We start from the raw sequence: 15,194 nt of genomic DNA, 5'->3' as shown, positions 1-15,194 counted from the left end.
AGGGCTGGTGCCTGTCCTCTGGTGGTTAGAGCTGGGTCTTGGCCCTTTGGTGGGTAGGGCTGTGTCTAGGGGTGTGTCTAGAGGTCAGGAAGTCTTTAGGCAGGCTGTCTGTTGATGGATGGGGTTGTGTCCCCGCCCAGTTGTTTGACCTGAGGCACCCCAGCACTGATCCCTACAGGTTGCTGAGTGGGGCCAGGTCTTGGTGCTAATGAGCCAAGATGACAGCAGCCAGCAACAGTGTTCATGTGTTTGAGTGTTCCCTAATATGTCTGCCACCAGTGTCCATGTCTCCAGGGTGAGCCGCAGCTGCTCCCTGCCTCTCCAGAAGACTCTCCAAGACCAGTAGGTGGGTCTTGTCCAGGCTCCTATCAAATTACTGCTTTTGCCCTGGGTCCCACTGCACATGGGATTTTGTGTGTGCCCTTTAAGAGTGAAGTCTCTATTTCCCCCACTCTGTGGGGCTCCTGCAATTAAGCCCTGCTGGCCTTCAAAGCCAAACGCTCTGGGGGCTTGTCTTCCTGGTGCCAGAACCCCAGGCTGGGGAGCCTGACATGGGGCTCTGAACTCTCACTCCTGTGGAAGAACTTCTGCAATATAATTATCCTCTAATCTGTGGGCTGTCCACCTGGGGGGCATGGGATATGATTATACTGTGAGTCCATCCCTCCTACCTGTCTCGTTGTGGTTCCTTCTTTATGTCTTTAGTTGTAGATCTTTTCTGGTAGGTCCCACTCTTTTTCACTGATGGTTGCTCTGCAGGAAACTGTGATTTTGGTGTGCTCCTGAGAGGAGATGAGCTCAGGGTCTTTCTACCTTGCCATCTCGGCGGCTCTCCTTATGAGAGCAGTATGAGCAGTGGTCATACGTGCATACTGAAGCATCATGGCAGATGGACACCAAACTCCCAGTGTTGACACGTGGGCTGAGTTTTGTGGCCAATAGGAGGCAGTTTATGATAAAAGATGCTTAGGCAAGGTTAAGTGAAGGGGTGCAGAGCTTCCTTGCACTCTCAGAGCTGCCATGTGCTCACCCTGTTTCCAATTCCTTTGCATACATAACTAGAAGTGGCTTGCTGGATGATAGGATAGTTCTAATTTTTCTTTGGGTGGGGAGAATCCCCATACTGTTTTCCAATTTACATTCCCACCAAGAGCACACTAGGGTTCCCTTTTCTCCATATCCTCTCCAACATTTGTTATTTGTACACTTTTTGATGACAGTCATCCTGGGTGTGTGAGGTGATATCTCATTGTGGTTTTGATTCACATTTCTCTAATAATCAGCAATGTTGAGCATTTTTTCATATGCCTGCTAGCCATCTGTATGTCTTCTTTGGAAAAATGCCTATTCAGGTCTTCTGCCTCTTCTTTGATATTGAATTGTATGAACTATTTATATATTTTGGATATTAATCCCTTGTTGGTCATATCATTTGAAAATATCTTCTCCCATTTTGTAGGTTGTCTTTTTATTTTATCAATGGTTTCCTTTGTTTTGCAAAAGCTTTTAAGTTTAATTAGCTCCCATTTGTTTATTTTTGCTTTTATTTCTTTTTAGGGTTTTCTACATATAAAATCATGTTATCCACAAATAGTGACAGTTTTACTTCTTCCTTTCCAGTTTGGGTGCTTTTATTTCTTCTTCTTGCCTAATTGCTCTGGCTAGTACTTCCAATACTATGTTGAATAAAACTGGTGAGAGTGGGCCTCCTTGCTTGTTCCTGATCCTAGAGGAAATGCTTTCAGCTTTTTGCCATTGAGAATGATGTTGGCTGTTGGCTTGACATATATAGCCTTTATTTTGTTGAGGCATGTTCCCTCTATGTCCCCTTTGTTGAGTTTTTATCATAAATGGATGTTAAATTTTCTCAGCATCTACTGAGATGATCATATGATTTTTATCCTTTACTATATTAATGTGGTGTATCACACTAATTGATCTGCAGATACTGAACCATGCATGCTAGCATGCCTGGAATAAATCCCACTTGATCATGTTATATGATCCATTTAATGTGCTTATGAATTTGATTTGCTTATATTTGGATGAGGATTTTTGCATCTATCTCCATCAGAGATACTGGTCTGTAGTTTTCTTTTCTTGTAATGTCCTTGTCTGGTTTTGGTGTCAGGATAATTCTAGGTTCCTAAAACAAGTTTGGAAGTGCTCAATCCTCTTCTATCTTTTGGAAGTTTGAGAAGTACAGGTATTCTTAAACGTTTGGGAGAATTCATCAGTGAAATAATTTGAGAAAATTATTTAACTTTTGAGCCTGTTATATAAAATGGAAATATACACTTACCTACATCATAGAATTTTTATATGAATTAATAACAGAAGAAAATATATAATATAGTACATAGAATCAAGTCATTATACAATAAATGTTAGGTCTCTGCCTATTACCCCACTTCCAAAATAAAAGCACAGTCTCTCAAATATGCCTCATCTGGATATTCATTCCCAGTCGGCTATGGTCAAGATGAGAAGGGGATCAGTAAATACTAATTTTAGCATAACCTGTGGAAATAATTCTATGAGAAAACTGCTCATTTACTCTGGAGGCAACTTTTAAGTTATGGTTACTTGAAACTCAAGCTTTCAATGCAGCAAATTACCCCCGTTAGGTGTGACAGTAAAGAATAAAAGCACCTGTATTATACAATCCATCTCATTTACTTTGTGTTTCCTCTTTGAATTGATTTTAGAAGTACAACAAACCTTTGATGAAGGAACTGCTGAAGAACTTGAGGGTGAAGTGTCTCTTGATGTTTTCAAAGACTGAGCAGGTCTTTCTTTACCTATATAAGAAAATATAAAATGCAATTTTCTAGCTTATTTGTTTTCAACTAGAGTGTTTTTGTAAATGAATAAGGGGTGGAAGTCATACACTTATTTTAATAGTGAAATCTTTATTACATTATTAAATTAAACCTGTTAATATCTAAATCCTCCTATCTGTCTTAGAGGCTGGGCACCATCAAAAATTTCAAATAACCTAGAACCAAAGGACAGTATATATGGCAATCTAGGCCATATCAATGCCAGTTAGCAAACACGGAACCACAGAGAAGACCTCAGGAAAGGCAAAAAACATTTTAAAATCATAAATACTTCCTCCTCCAAGTTCCAAAAAGTTAATTTTTAATACAACACACTAAAAATCCAATGGAGGTTATTATATAGGTGCTACCAAAGAGAATTAGCTAATTATTAGCTAATTAAGCTATAGCTCAAAGAGAAAGGTATGTAGGAAACTTAGCAGGTACTCATGAAATGTTTAAAAAAAATTAAAACTAGAAAACTATAATAGAGCACTAATCCGGTACCTGATATGAATGAGTACCCAAATATTTGTTAAATGGTGGAAAATAAATCTGTATGAGATAAAGTCACTAAACTTTATCTTTGGTCACTTCAGACACTCACATAGTGCTCTATGTATACTATTATTTTTATGGAAATATAAGCCAGAAAATAAATTTAAATATTATTTTAGCTAGTTCAACGAAAACAACAACAAAAATGGGTTTAGTTAAATATAATCTTAAAAATAACAGTGAGCTGTTGCTAACAGAAAAACGTTTCATTAAATTATCTATATGTCAACTGTAACAGATATCCTCTGCTTTCAAGTGCTAGGAAAACTTTAATTACAGAGAAGAGGAAAAAGTAGCACCAAGTTTGGAGTGACACAGAAACTGGTCAAGACTGGATAGTGGGTTAAGGCCAGGAAAGCAGTCAAGAGCAAAAGCGGAGAAAAAATGACCTTGAAACTGAGGCAAAGCCAGCTTCAGTCAAAAAGCCTCTTAAGCTCTTCCTGCTATGGTCAAGACAAGCAAAGTAAGGGCCTGGAGGTCAAGGGCTTCCAACCACCTGGGGACGTAGTGAATAACATCTCTTTCTAATGTCCTGCAGAGCCGGAAAGGCTTTCTCAAGATGACCCCCACAGCTCCCCGCACCCACAACACGTGGCAATGTGTGAAGATATTTCTGATTTTCACAGTGGGTGAGTGCCACTGGCACATGGTTAAGTAGAGGTTAGGGAGGCTGCTAAACATGCTACAAATGCACAGGACAGCCCTCCACAACAAAGAATTATCCGGCCTCAAATGTCAGTAGTGCTGAGGTTGAAAACTCCTGCTCTAGGCACAGTATTCCAACTGTGAAGCTCCAATAGTCTTAAAAAAGACCTAACTCTAGAATCTTTTAACTTGTGGTACCATTAAGAGACTTTCACACTAAGCAAGTTTAAAAGTTCTTACAGACCTTAAAAATCAAAAGCAAAATGATACAACCATCACTGCATCCCCAAATGGCTAAGAACATGGCTTATTTAGTCATTCCCTACTGTATTTCCATTGCACATGGCAAATTCCATATCATAATGTGACAGTGTCAGTCTATCCCACTGCACCAAAAGCCCCTAGAGGAACAAGTGTCATAGCTCATTTTTTCCCGAATACCCAAGGCCTACCAAGCTGAGTCCTTTAAGAAAAGAGTAGGTACTCACAAACTTGTGAAAAGATGAATTATTTTTCTACCCTTAGGATTCAATGACCTCCCCAGTCTATTCTGATTAAGTATTTCCTTGAGAGATGAAGAACTGGACCAATCAGCACAGCACACTATGTTAATTAAAGACATAATTATAGGCTCAATTCTGGCACACAGCAGCTAAACACAGCAAAAAAACTTTCACAAGCAGCTGTTAATCTCTTATTTAGCACCTCCTTTACAAACAAAACATCAGCTCTACAGGTATGCCAGGTATGGTGTCCAAGTGTAGTCTTAGGATCTTTCATGATTTTAGCTGCATAAGGCTAGTTTAAGCAGATTTCAACCAATCTCAGTGTGCAGAAGCAAAGGAACATTGAAGGAGAGGGCAGTGGTTTATCAAATATCAACATATATTCATAAATACCGGTGGCATGAAGGGCAGGGACAGGCAAGAAGCAAAGGATAAAGAAAAAGGATGATACAGATGGCAGCAGAAAGAGCACAAAAATGGTATAAATAGGAATATCCTGATCCTACTGATGTTGGGTCCTTTCTGCCAGTGACTTGTCTACTCTACAGATCTCAACCTCCCATGAGGTGGCAGTTGCTGACTGGGAGTGGCTAGCCCAGACAACAAACCCACATGTCTCCCCAAATCCTACTACCTGAGTCTGCTATTGTTCAACTCTGGTTCCAACAGCAGACTAATGGAGCAGTTATACACTTTTCCCATTTCTATAACCTCTACAAATTATAGCCCCCCACCCTTCACGATCCCAAATCACAATCTAGCTCAAAACTCACCTCTTTCTGGCTTTCCTTCATTCTGCCGTTTGTAGGAGGCACCAGCACGCACGGACTCTAGGGAAAGGTGGGCAGGGAGGAATTAACACCAGAACCTCTGTGCCCAGGAGGAACAGGAGAAGAACCCAGAAGTAGGAGTAATGAGAACAGGAACTTCTGAGCATTTGCCGGTGACCCTAACCACCTTCCTACCCTGCTTTCAAGTTGGGCTGCCTGAGCAAACACCAATAAAGAGAAATAAATAACAGAATAGGAGAAAAACTCTGTTTAAGATTGGGTCCAACAACAATGATGTATGAAGATGAGGCTAACCAAGGACAGCATGAGCAGAAAGAAATGAGAAAAGGATCCTATGATAAGACACCAAAAGTTAAAGACGGGGATCACACATCTTACTTATCACTATAAGCATCTAATCTAATCTCCTCCATAAAGTCAATATTCAAAGGATTAAAGAATGACACCAAAAAAATCAAGAGTGAAAGATGAATCACCACTAGAAATCAAAAAGGACACCTGGGAAAGTTTTCATGGTATATCATATCAGTTCCCTGAGCATAGGACGGCTACCTGCAAGGCTATTCTGACTTGTTCTCAACAGGTAGCCTGTTACTAAATCTTGCCAATTCTTTTCATGCAAACTCTCTCAAATATGGATTTTCCTTATAAACAAATCCACAGCTACTTGATCTCCCAATTATCCCATACTTAGAATCTTGTAAATATTTTGTTAGCTTCCTTACCTGCAAACTCTTAATGATGCAGATGGAATCGGCTTTCTAAATAGCCTAAATAAACTAGAAGGGGCTCTCAGCTATATTTCCAATACGTTTTCTTATCATTTATTTCAAATTATTCTATTATAGATCCCAAATTGCCAATTTTATCCTTTTTTCTGAGAAAATAATACATTTTCTGAATCACTTTGGCACTGTCAGCACCTTGCACTAAAAAAAAAAATTCAAGAAATATCACACAAACATTGCCATCCTACTTTTGCAAGAATGTTGAAGAAGCAGTATCCTTATCTGGTTGTTCACTGATGTCATCCATACACAAGTTCTTCTTAATATTTTACCATTTGCTTTTCATGCCTTTGTACGTTTCTGTTTGTCATCCTACATCTTCCTACCTTTCTCTTTCTTCTTTGTTGGTTATTGTTCCTTAAATATGAATGTTCCTCCTATCCTCAATCCTTTTTGTTTTGTTATTCTTCCGTGGCTCCAACCAATACTATGAAGACAAATGTCTCTCAAATCTACTTCTTTCACTCACACTTCTATATTTCTAATTGACAGAATGCTACTCCTTGGCCACTTAGCCATTACCGCAAACTCATCTCACATGTGATCTTAGTAAGCAGAAACTAACTCCTACTTGAGAGCAGGGCAAGAGGCTCAACACATTCCTGCCTTTGCTGTGACTTGCTAAAGAAAATGAGTTCTAAAGTAGGATGAAGGAAAGAAACCAGGAAAGAAAAATTCTAAAGTTGGCAATATGGAAATCAAAATCCAAGTCAATGTACTGGTGAGTGAAAGAATAAATGGTGAGGAAGACAATGAACAAGAATTTCAAATACTGGTTCCATAGACTAGGTATAAAGTGCTTCCCACGCAGGTGAAATGAAAGCCAGAGAAGCAGCTTCATGTTACAATAAACATTTAAAAGTTCTCTAAGAATTTAACAATATTTGCTGTCTCTTTGCATATAATAGCTGTAAGTCTGATACGATCTTTCAGAAATATACTTTCTTGCTGATGTGTTCTCCTGATGAAAGCAGCGATGAACTTAACCAGACTCACCCAATCCTATCAAGTATTATTAATTACTGATAACCCATATAGGAGCAAAATACACTGCTAGGAAAAAAAATAAAACCATCCCTAGACGGACTTCCCTGGAGGTCCAGTGGTTAAGATTTCACCTTCCAATGCAGGGGGTGCAGGTTTGATCCCTGGTTGGGGAGCTAAGTTCCCACATGCCTCGTGGCCAAAAAACATAAAACAGAAGCAATATTGTAACAAATTCAGTAAAGACTTTAAAAAAATGGTCCACATCAAAAACAAAAAATCTTAAAAAAAAAAAGAAAACCATCACTGGAGATAATAAAATTAGGGGCTACATCTTGCAAACTATTAAATTCTTGGTACAGTGCCTGATGTATAAGAGAAAACCAGATACTTCTGAACGTCTTATCAATCAATAAATAAACTTAACAGCGCAGGTAGTAGATTCATCTCTCCTTTATAGCTGAAGAATTAAAGGGGAAATTAAGATATGAACAAATGAAGATGGGGTGGCTATAAGGATGCTGAGGAAATGATTCATTTTTCTGGATCATGGATGAAGACATGCAAATTTGGGGCTCTTGGTTAGGAAGAACATGATTTCTCAGAGATCTACTGGTTCATTCAAGAAGGTATGAAACAGGGAATCCTCTGGAGGTCCAGTGGTTAGGACTCCGCACTTCTGTTGCAGAAGGCACAGGTTCATCCCTGGTCAGGGCACTAAGATCCTGCATGCTATGCGGTGCAGCCAAGAAAAAAAAAAAAGAAGGTATGAAACAGAAAAATGGAGGGGACACAAGAAAAATGATCCTTGTGGTAAAGACACCAAAAAAACAACCAGACACAGGGGTAGGAAAAGCTCTCTCTGTACCACCTCTGCTTCCCACAAATAACAAATTTTTGGAGGTAAGAGATCCAACAAGTTGAAATAAAGGCATATTAACTATGAATACATGGAAGTGCATTTCTGAAGAGAACTTTCCTTTAATACATCAGTTACAACCACATGGGCTCACTTTTTAAAATATAAGTAAAATACTACATCATCTGTACATATTATGAACATGTGCAACAGGGGTGCTATAAATGCCTACACATATGAAAATGCCATTAACTGATTACTGTTTCAGAACCTCCATCACTCAGGTGCCAGAAAAGCTATAGCTGTACTCCTGGGATTCACCCAGAAAACTCACAGCCAAAGCTCTTTGTGATATAATAAATAGATTCTCACACAAAAGAATACATTGTAGAATCTAATTCAATAGCACATTTACAGCCTGGATCAGTTAACAGTCCAAGATTAAATTCCTCATGAAACAGCTCATCCCAATAATCCTTCTCCACTTTCATCCTTCCACCAACTTCTGCCCACTCGTCAGATATCACCTAAAATGCCTATTCCCATGTAATGATTTGTATCCTTCTCTAAATCATAAACTCAGAGGGCAAAGACTAGGTCTGTCTTGCTTGGCAAACCATTTATATGAAATATATTTTTGTTGAATGATTTTATGAGTACTGAACATAAATACAATGACTTTCAAACCAAGAAACACTATAATATTTAGCTACTAAGAAAACAGGTTCTTACTGCCTAATAAACATAATCTGATGGTAAAGTCTTATTTCCATAATCCCATTATCACTTACACCTGCACAGAAAAACCTTCTTTCTAAAGGCAGAATTAAACTGCTAAATTTTATTGGAATTTCAGCTATGATCCAAAAATTCATGTGGACTTCCAAATTCATTCACAGCCAACAGGTATTAAGACATGTGCCTTTTCCCATTATACTTAAGTTCAATAATAGAGTCTATCTTCCAAATACACTCTTCTCAAAATAGTATTTTTAATTCTTGTACATTTTCAGTTATTGTAGAAGATATGCTTTCGAGAAGGATTAAACACTGATGAATAAGTCTTTCTTAAAAATATCTTTCATTTTTAATAGTGGCTGCTGATGTTGAGAAAGTAAGGGGAGGCTGGGCCCAAAGTCAGAGCTATAGAAAATCAGATACAGACCAACAAAAACAATAAACTTACAAATCTTCCATAGTAATGACATTTTAAAAATGTCATATACCTAATTTATATATGAGCATCACTGGTAAATTTGACATGTTTAGAATGAATTAACAAAGAGTTTGTAAATACCTAACATAATCATCCCTAGGAGCCACAACAGATTTACAAAACTAAGCAAGGCAATCTTTATGTCATTGTTTCCATAGTCGAAATGCTTTGTAATCCTCAAGTGGAAAAGAAAACAAGATGGGGAATCACAACTGGTTGAATAACAGCAAACACTGCCGATAAATGGTTGTGGTCCACAGAGAGAGGTGCCTAGAGGTTTCTATATTGTGCCTTATGCTACTCAACAGAATTTTTTTTTAACACCTTTATTAGAGTATAATTGCTTTACAATGGTGTGTTAGTTTCTGCTTTATAACACAACATAATTATTAATGATTAATACAAAACACATAAAGCATACTTCATTTGTAGATAAAACAAAGCTCTTTTTATCTGCTGCTAAATACATACGATCACTAAAGAGATTTTAAGACCTTTATGGAAGAGAATTATAAGCCAAAGTTAACTACATGAAATATATCATTCCCAGATATTTTTTTTAATGAATTAACTACAAACAAGTAATTGCAGCTGAAAAAAGTACAGGCTGCAGGGCTTTTTGTTTCATAGTAATATATGTGAAAATGGCCTAGGTTTCAGTTGCCTGCAGTTTCAGTAAGGACCAGTAATACAATATGGTTGACAAAATAAAAGTTCACTTCTGGCATCATGACTTAAAAGGAATAGAAAGAAAATTAGGAAAGCAAAAGGTCTGAAAACCATGTCAAATGAAAGTAACAGCTGAAGGAACTAAATATATTTAAACCTGGAAAATAAAATCGAAAAGATTATGATGGTACTTTTCAAATACACAAACCGTTCCAACAAAAAAAGAAATATCTTTATGGCTCTAAGATAAATAACTAGTATTAAGTAGACATTACAGGAAAAGATTTTAACTGTTTTTAAAAATGAGCTATACAAAAATGGAAAGACTGTACTGTGATACAGTAAACATCACAGGAAGTACTTTAACAAAAAGTCTCCCATACCCATATGGGAGACTAAATATAGTGATCATTATTAATGCTATTATCCTAAACAGAAGGTAAATAGCAAAAGTATAAGATAGGAAAACAGTGAGATTCATTTGAGAGAAGGTAGGGAAAAAGGAAATAAATATCTAAGAGATAGTTGACAAATGGGGAGATGTTTCATTAGATTAATTAGAATAAAATAAAATTCAAGTAAAAATACACAAGGTATACATAACAAAACAATTTAAACTATAACAGTATCTTAATAATGTGTTAATAAACAGATTAAGAAGGACAACCTACACTGTTAGCATGTAAATATGAACAACAATAAGGAATGAAAAATAGTATTGTAGTCACCATTATGAACAGGTTAGTCCACTTAAGTTATAGGCAGAAAATTCTTAAACGTGGAACACAATGTGTAAACAGTTTGATTTAGGAAGCTAATTAGTCTATGTCAGTACAAAGTTCCATAGGATTTAACCCAAAAGGCTATGCAGAAAAAATTTAATTAAATAACATGTGTGTGCGTGTGTGTAAGCACAAAATGGGAACTAAGCAGCTGAGATGAAAAAGTAATAATCATTCTGTGGCTTATAATTAAGCACAGATATATTAAATGCACAGAACAACTGTGAAGAATTAGTCCTAAAATAATTACCATGGACAAACTACTAGTGATTATTAAAATAAATAAAATTATTCTGAAAAGTATGAACAAGAAGCAAAAAATTAAAAGTTAAAAAAGAATTAACAAAATGAGGGCGTAAGGAATAAGAAAATTATTTTTTACCTGTTACAGAAACATTTAAAATCTTTGTCAAAATTTCAATGTACATTGGAAAACTAAATTAACCCATCATTGTTAGTTAGCCCAGTTTAAGTGACTGATAATTGAAGGATGATATTTCTCAGTCCTTTTTTGAAGAAAAGTAAGGTGCCATCAACATTTCTGAGATTTAGATTTAAAGCAAAAACCATTATCACAAATATGTAAAATAACAATTACTTTTTCCTTTTATTGTTTAAAGCAAGACTTTTACTGTTAACTTTTTGGAAGATTATCTCATGTAACTATTCTAAAAACTATTTAGTGAAAGGAGTACAGAAAAACATTTCAACAGTTCAGCCCAAACAGCTAAGGAATCAACCAAAGTAACCCATAAAGAGAGTTTTCCCAGAACAAACTTTTTTTTCTTGATTAAAGAACTTTACTTTCAAAGCTAAATGACTTAAGAAAATAAACATGAAGGCATTAACAAAGTCATACACTCTATTTCATTCAATTCACACCAGATTTTAGTCTCCCAACTTTCTGTTATCTTTCCATCACTGCAAGATATTAAAGGTATTAGACCTCAGAGGATGGGAAAGCATATCACAGACACTAAGACAGGAGCATCACCGTGTGACTCTACATTTCATCTTGAGATTTTAGAGTTTTGGCACTGACTACCAGGCCAAAGGCAGATAGACGATGCCTCCCTAGGAATCTGTTTTAGAGGAGAAATGTAAAAAAATAAGGCTAATTCAACAGTAACTTAAATAACTTAATAGCTTCACTATAAGCTGTAAAGAAGGATCTCAAGCTTCCGTTTTACTCATGTTTTGTTAAAAAGGCTTCAAAATCAGTTTCCAAAGACACTTTCTTCCTCTTAACCAAATTATTAATAGATTTGGATTTAAGTCACACACATCTAAAAAAATATGGTCTTAGAAGGTATATCTAGCTAATTTGGGATATTTAGGTCTGTGCATGTGAGCATAAATTAGACTTAGAGGCTATTTATCCACTTGAAGGGTGAGGGGAGAAAAAGGAAGTAAAGCATAGGAGAAAATACCAAACTTTTAACACTGAACTCCACAGTAAAACTTTCAGTTACCTGGAACTATTCCAAGAATATTTTAAGCAGTCAGGCATGTGTAAGTGACTGTGTTTGTTTTAAATCCTTCAAATGGCATTCTTACACATATATCCAAAAATATGTCTTTTGGAAACCCCACTCTACCTAGCTCGGAAACAGTAGACAAGTGACAGATGCTTGTTAAATACAGGAATCCAGCAACAGCTACAATGGAGACAATCTAATGATCTGAAGTGATCTTCCACCACTCTGAACATGCAGGAGGCAAAGACTGTTGAACTAAAAACCTTATTATTTGAAAAAAACAGTTAAAAGGAAGGAAGTTAAAAAGGAAAGAAAAATTATTGGCTTATAATTCCTTCTACCTAGAAGATACTTCTCCACCTGTAGAAGTCTGAACTAAAAGATAAGCCCAAATGTCATTTCCTCCATGGCGTGTTCTTCCATCCCAGAGTGAGAGTCTCTTACCCTGACCGGCTAATGTCATGTTAACTCATTTATGACATAATGAGCCTTATATCAAAGTTATACTTTACATGTTATGTTTACATAATGATAAAATTGTTACCAGTTGGGGAAAAATACACATATATATTCTAGTTCCTTGGTGACAGGGACATCGTTCTAACACAGTGCCCTGGATACAGAAGGCATGAGGAAGTGTTTTGTGAATGAGCTCAACTGCAGGTAGTAGAGTCTAGAATGACAACACAGGAAAGCGTTACCTAGAAAAGTTGCTTCATTTATTTATTCCAACACATACTGAACAACTGGGCCAGGACGACATGCACTGAATGCCATGCATGGCCAGGCACTCCAAACTTAAAAAAAAAAAAAAAAAAAAATTGGAGGTTGGGAAAGAATGAACCTAAGGTAGGTTTTAGCTCTAAATTCTATAAGGCTATACCTTATATTTAGGGGGATCCATTAATATTTTTCATGAAAAATATAAATAGATTTCCCCTAGTGACAGAAGATTAAAGAGGCTGGATCAGCTCAGGAATTAGCAGAAAATACAGGAGGTGTGTGACTTTCCAACATGATTACAACCTCTTCCACGCTGAAGAACTAGAAGTGAAATGTCATACAGACTGCAATTTGAAATGGTTTCAAAATGTGTGTGTGTGTGTGCGTGTGTGCATGACATTCATTATACTATTCTTTCAACTTTTCTGTAAGTTTGAAAATTTTCAAATAAAGAGTTAAAAATAATATAACACATATAAGGCAATCTGACTCAATACATTCTTATCAGTGGAGGTTGCAAAAAAAAAAAAAAAAAAGAGAACTCTTAAAAATACATACTTCTATGTTGAGACTGATGGAAAGGGTAAGTTTTGCTTTTTTCTGGGGAGTAACTTCTACTGCTGACACTGGAGCCAGATCTGCTGTGTGGAGAATCCTTTCGGCCTGCAGGTGATTCTCTGAAAAAAGAAGTGTCTCTTTTATGAGGAGACCGGTCTCTCACATAATGGGAAGAGTAGAAACTTTTTCTTCTAAAGCCATCTCTCATGCCCCTTTGAAGAAAAAATAAAATAAGTTAATTATATCCTATACTTTATATATACAAGCACAAATGGCAAAAGCTCTGGTTACAAACCATTGTTTGTGTTGTAATTTATGTCCCCTTTTTCTACCACCACCTAACTTCTGAAATCAGTCAACAAAATGAAACTTTATCAGTGAATTATGTCATTTTTTCAGTTTGGGGTAGAACCAGGTGGTTAAGTGCAAAAGTTACTTTACTTTAAGCAAGCACAAAAATTTTTTAATGTGAGAAAGTCATATAGTCTCTACTTCTGCTTGCTACCAACAACATACCACACAGCTACCATACTCTCAAAGACACCTAGGGAATGCCAAAGATTTCCCCAATGAGACAGTTCATGGTCTACTACCCTCTTCTAAGTACCACTGGTTTTCAACTAGTGTGATTCCCCGCTGCCCCCCGTGATAATTTGGCAACATCTACAGACACTTTTGTTGTTACAACTGGAGAGGAGGGAATGCCCCTAGTGGTTAGGGGCAGGATGCTCCTAAAATGCTACAATGCCCAGGACAACACCCACACATATACACAGTAAAATCCTATGCAACCCAAAGTGTTAACAATGCCAAGGTTGAGAAACCCTGGTATATACCTACAAAATCCTTGCTCTCTGAATTTACAACAGATTGTTGCCAATCTCTAAATACCAACTTTTTATATCATCTTTACTTTTATAAATTAAATTTCCTTATTAAGCAATATCATCAACTCAAAGCAGAAAGCCCAAATAATAAACACTTATAAAGCAAAACTATCGTTATAACAGTAAAGCAAATTAAAATTATTAAATACAACTATGAAGACACAAGCCTCGGACTTCCCTGGTGGCGCAGTGGTTAAGAATCCACCTACCAATGCAGGGGACACAGGTTCAAGCCCTGGTCCGGGAAGATCCCACATGTCACGGAGCAACTAAGCCCGTGCGCCACAACTACTGAGCCTGCGCTCTAGGGCCCGTGAGCCGCAACTACTGAGCCCGCGTGCCGCAACTACTGAGCCCGCGTGCCACAACTACTGAAGCCCGTGTGCCTAGAGCCTGTGCTCCACAATGAGAGAAGCCACCGCAATGAGAAGCCCACTCACCGCAACGAAAAGCAGCCCCCGCTCACCACAACTAGAGAAAGCCCGCGCAGCAATGAAGACTCAATGCAGCCAAAAATAAACAGATAATTAATTTTTTTAAAAAAGACACAAGCCTCTATTTAAAAGAACACTTGGAGTCAAACAGGTTTTAATTGAAGATTTAGCAAATGTACCTCCATATTAAAATTAGAGACCATTATCTTCAGACAGAAGAATGGTAAAAAGATGAGCCAATTGTATGAAATTTCAACTGCTCAGAAAATAATTTCAGCATATTGACTGGTAGTCCACAATATATAAGTAGGTTGTTGTCGTTAACTGATTAATACCCAAACTATATCCTCTTTCCAGATATAATTTTCTCTATGCAAAAGTAGAAAACAGTTAAAACTCATTTATGATAAATAAACTCAGACAAAATACTAATACTGAAATAAAGCATTAAAGAAATTCCAATATATTCAAGTTCAATCACTAAAGCTATAGGA

The 15,194-nt window shown here is 36.9% G+C and overlaps 1 protein-coding gene across 15 annotated transcripts in view; it reads right to left on the bottom strand.

Moving 5' to 3' along the window:
- PPHLN1 (periphilin 1) overlaps window positions 1-15,194 on the bottom strand; it is a 144,189-nt gene that overhangs the window by 72,254 nt on the left and 56,741 nt on the right. For 11 of the 15 annotated variants that reach the window (XM_022572442.2, XM_089920554.1, XM_089920555.1 and 8 more), the window contains 3 exons: window positions 13,380-13,591; window positions 5,305-5,361; window positions 2,722-2,801 (listed from right to left, as the gene is read on the bottom strand). In XM_022572442.2, coding sequence (XP_022428150.1) covers window positions 2,722-2,801; window positions 5,305-5,361; window positions 13,380-13,591 — 349 coding nt within the window. The remainder of the gene's footprint in view (window positions 1-2,721; window positions 2,802-5,304; window positions 5,362-13,379; window positions 13,592-15,194) is intronic. The other 4 variants (XM_022572439.2, XM_022572432.2, XM_022572436.2 and 1 more) reach the window with 2 other exon arrangements.

Source organism: Delphinapterus leucas, chromosome 11 (genome assembly GCF_059928025.1).
Source record: "Delphinapterus leucas isolate spDelLeu-1000000601 "Yukka" chromosome 11, BTC_Dleu_Yukka2, whole genome shotgun sequence".
Taxonomy (NCBI): domain Eukaryota; kingdom Metazoa; phylum Chordata; class Mammalia; order Artiodactyla; family Monodontidae; genus Delphinapterus; species Delphinapterus leucas.
The sequence above is the reverse complement of the archived record's forward strand: the minus strand, read 5'-3'. Positions and strand labels throughout refer to the sequence as shown.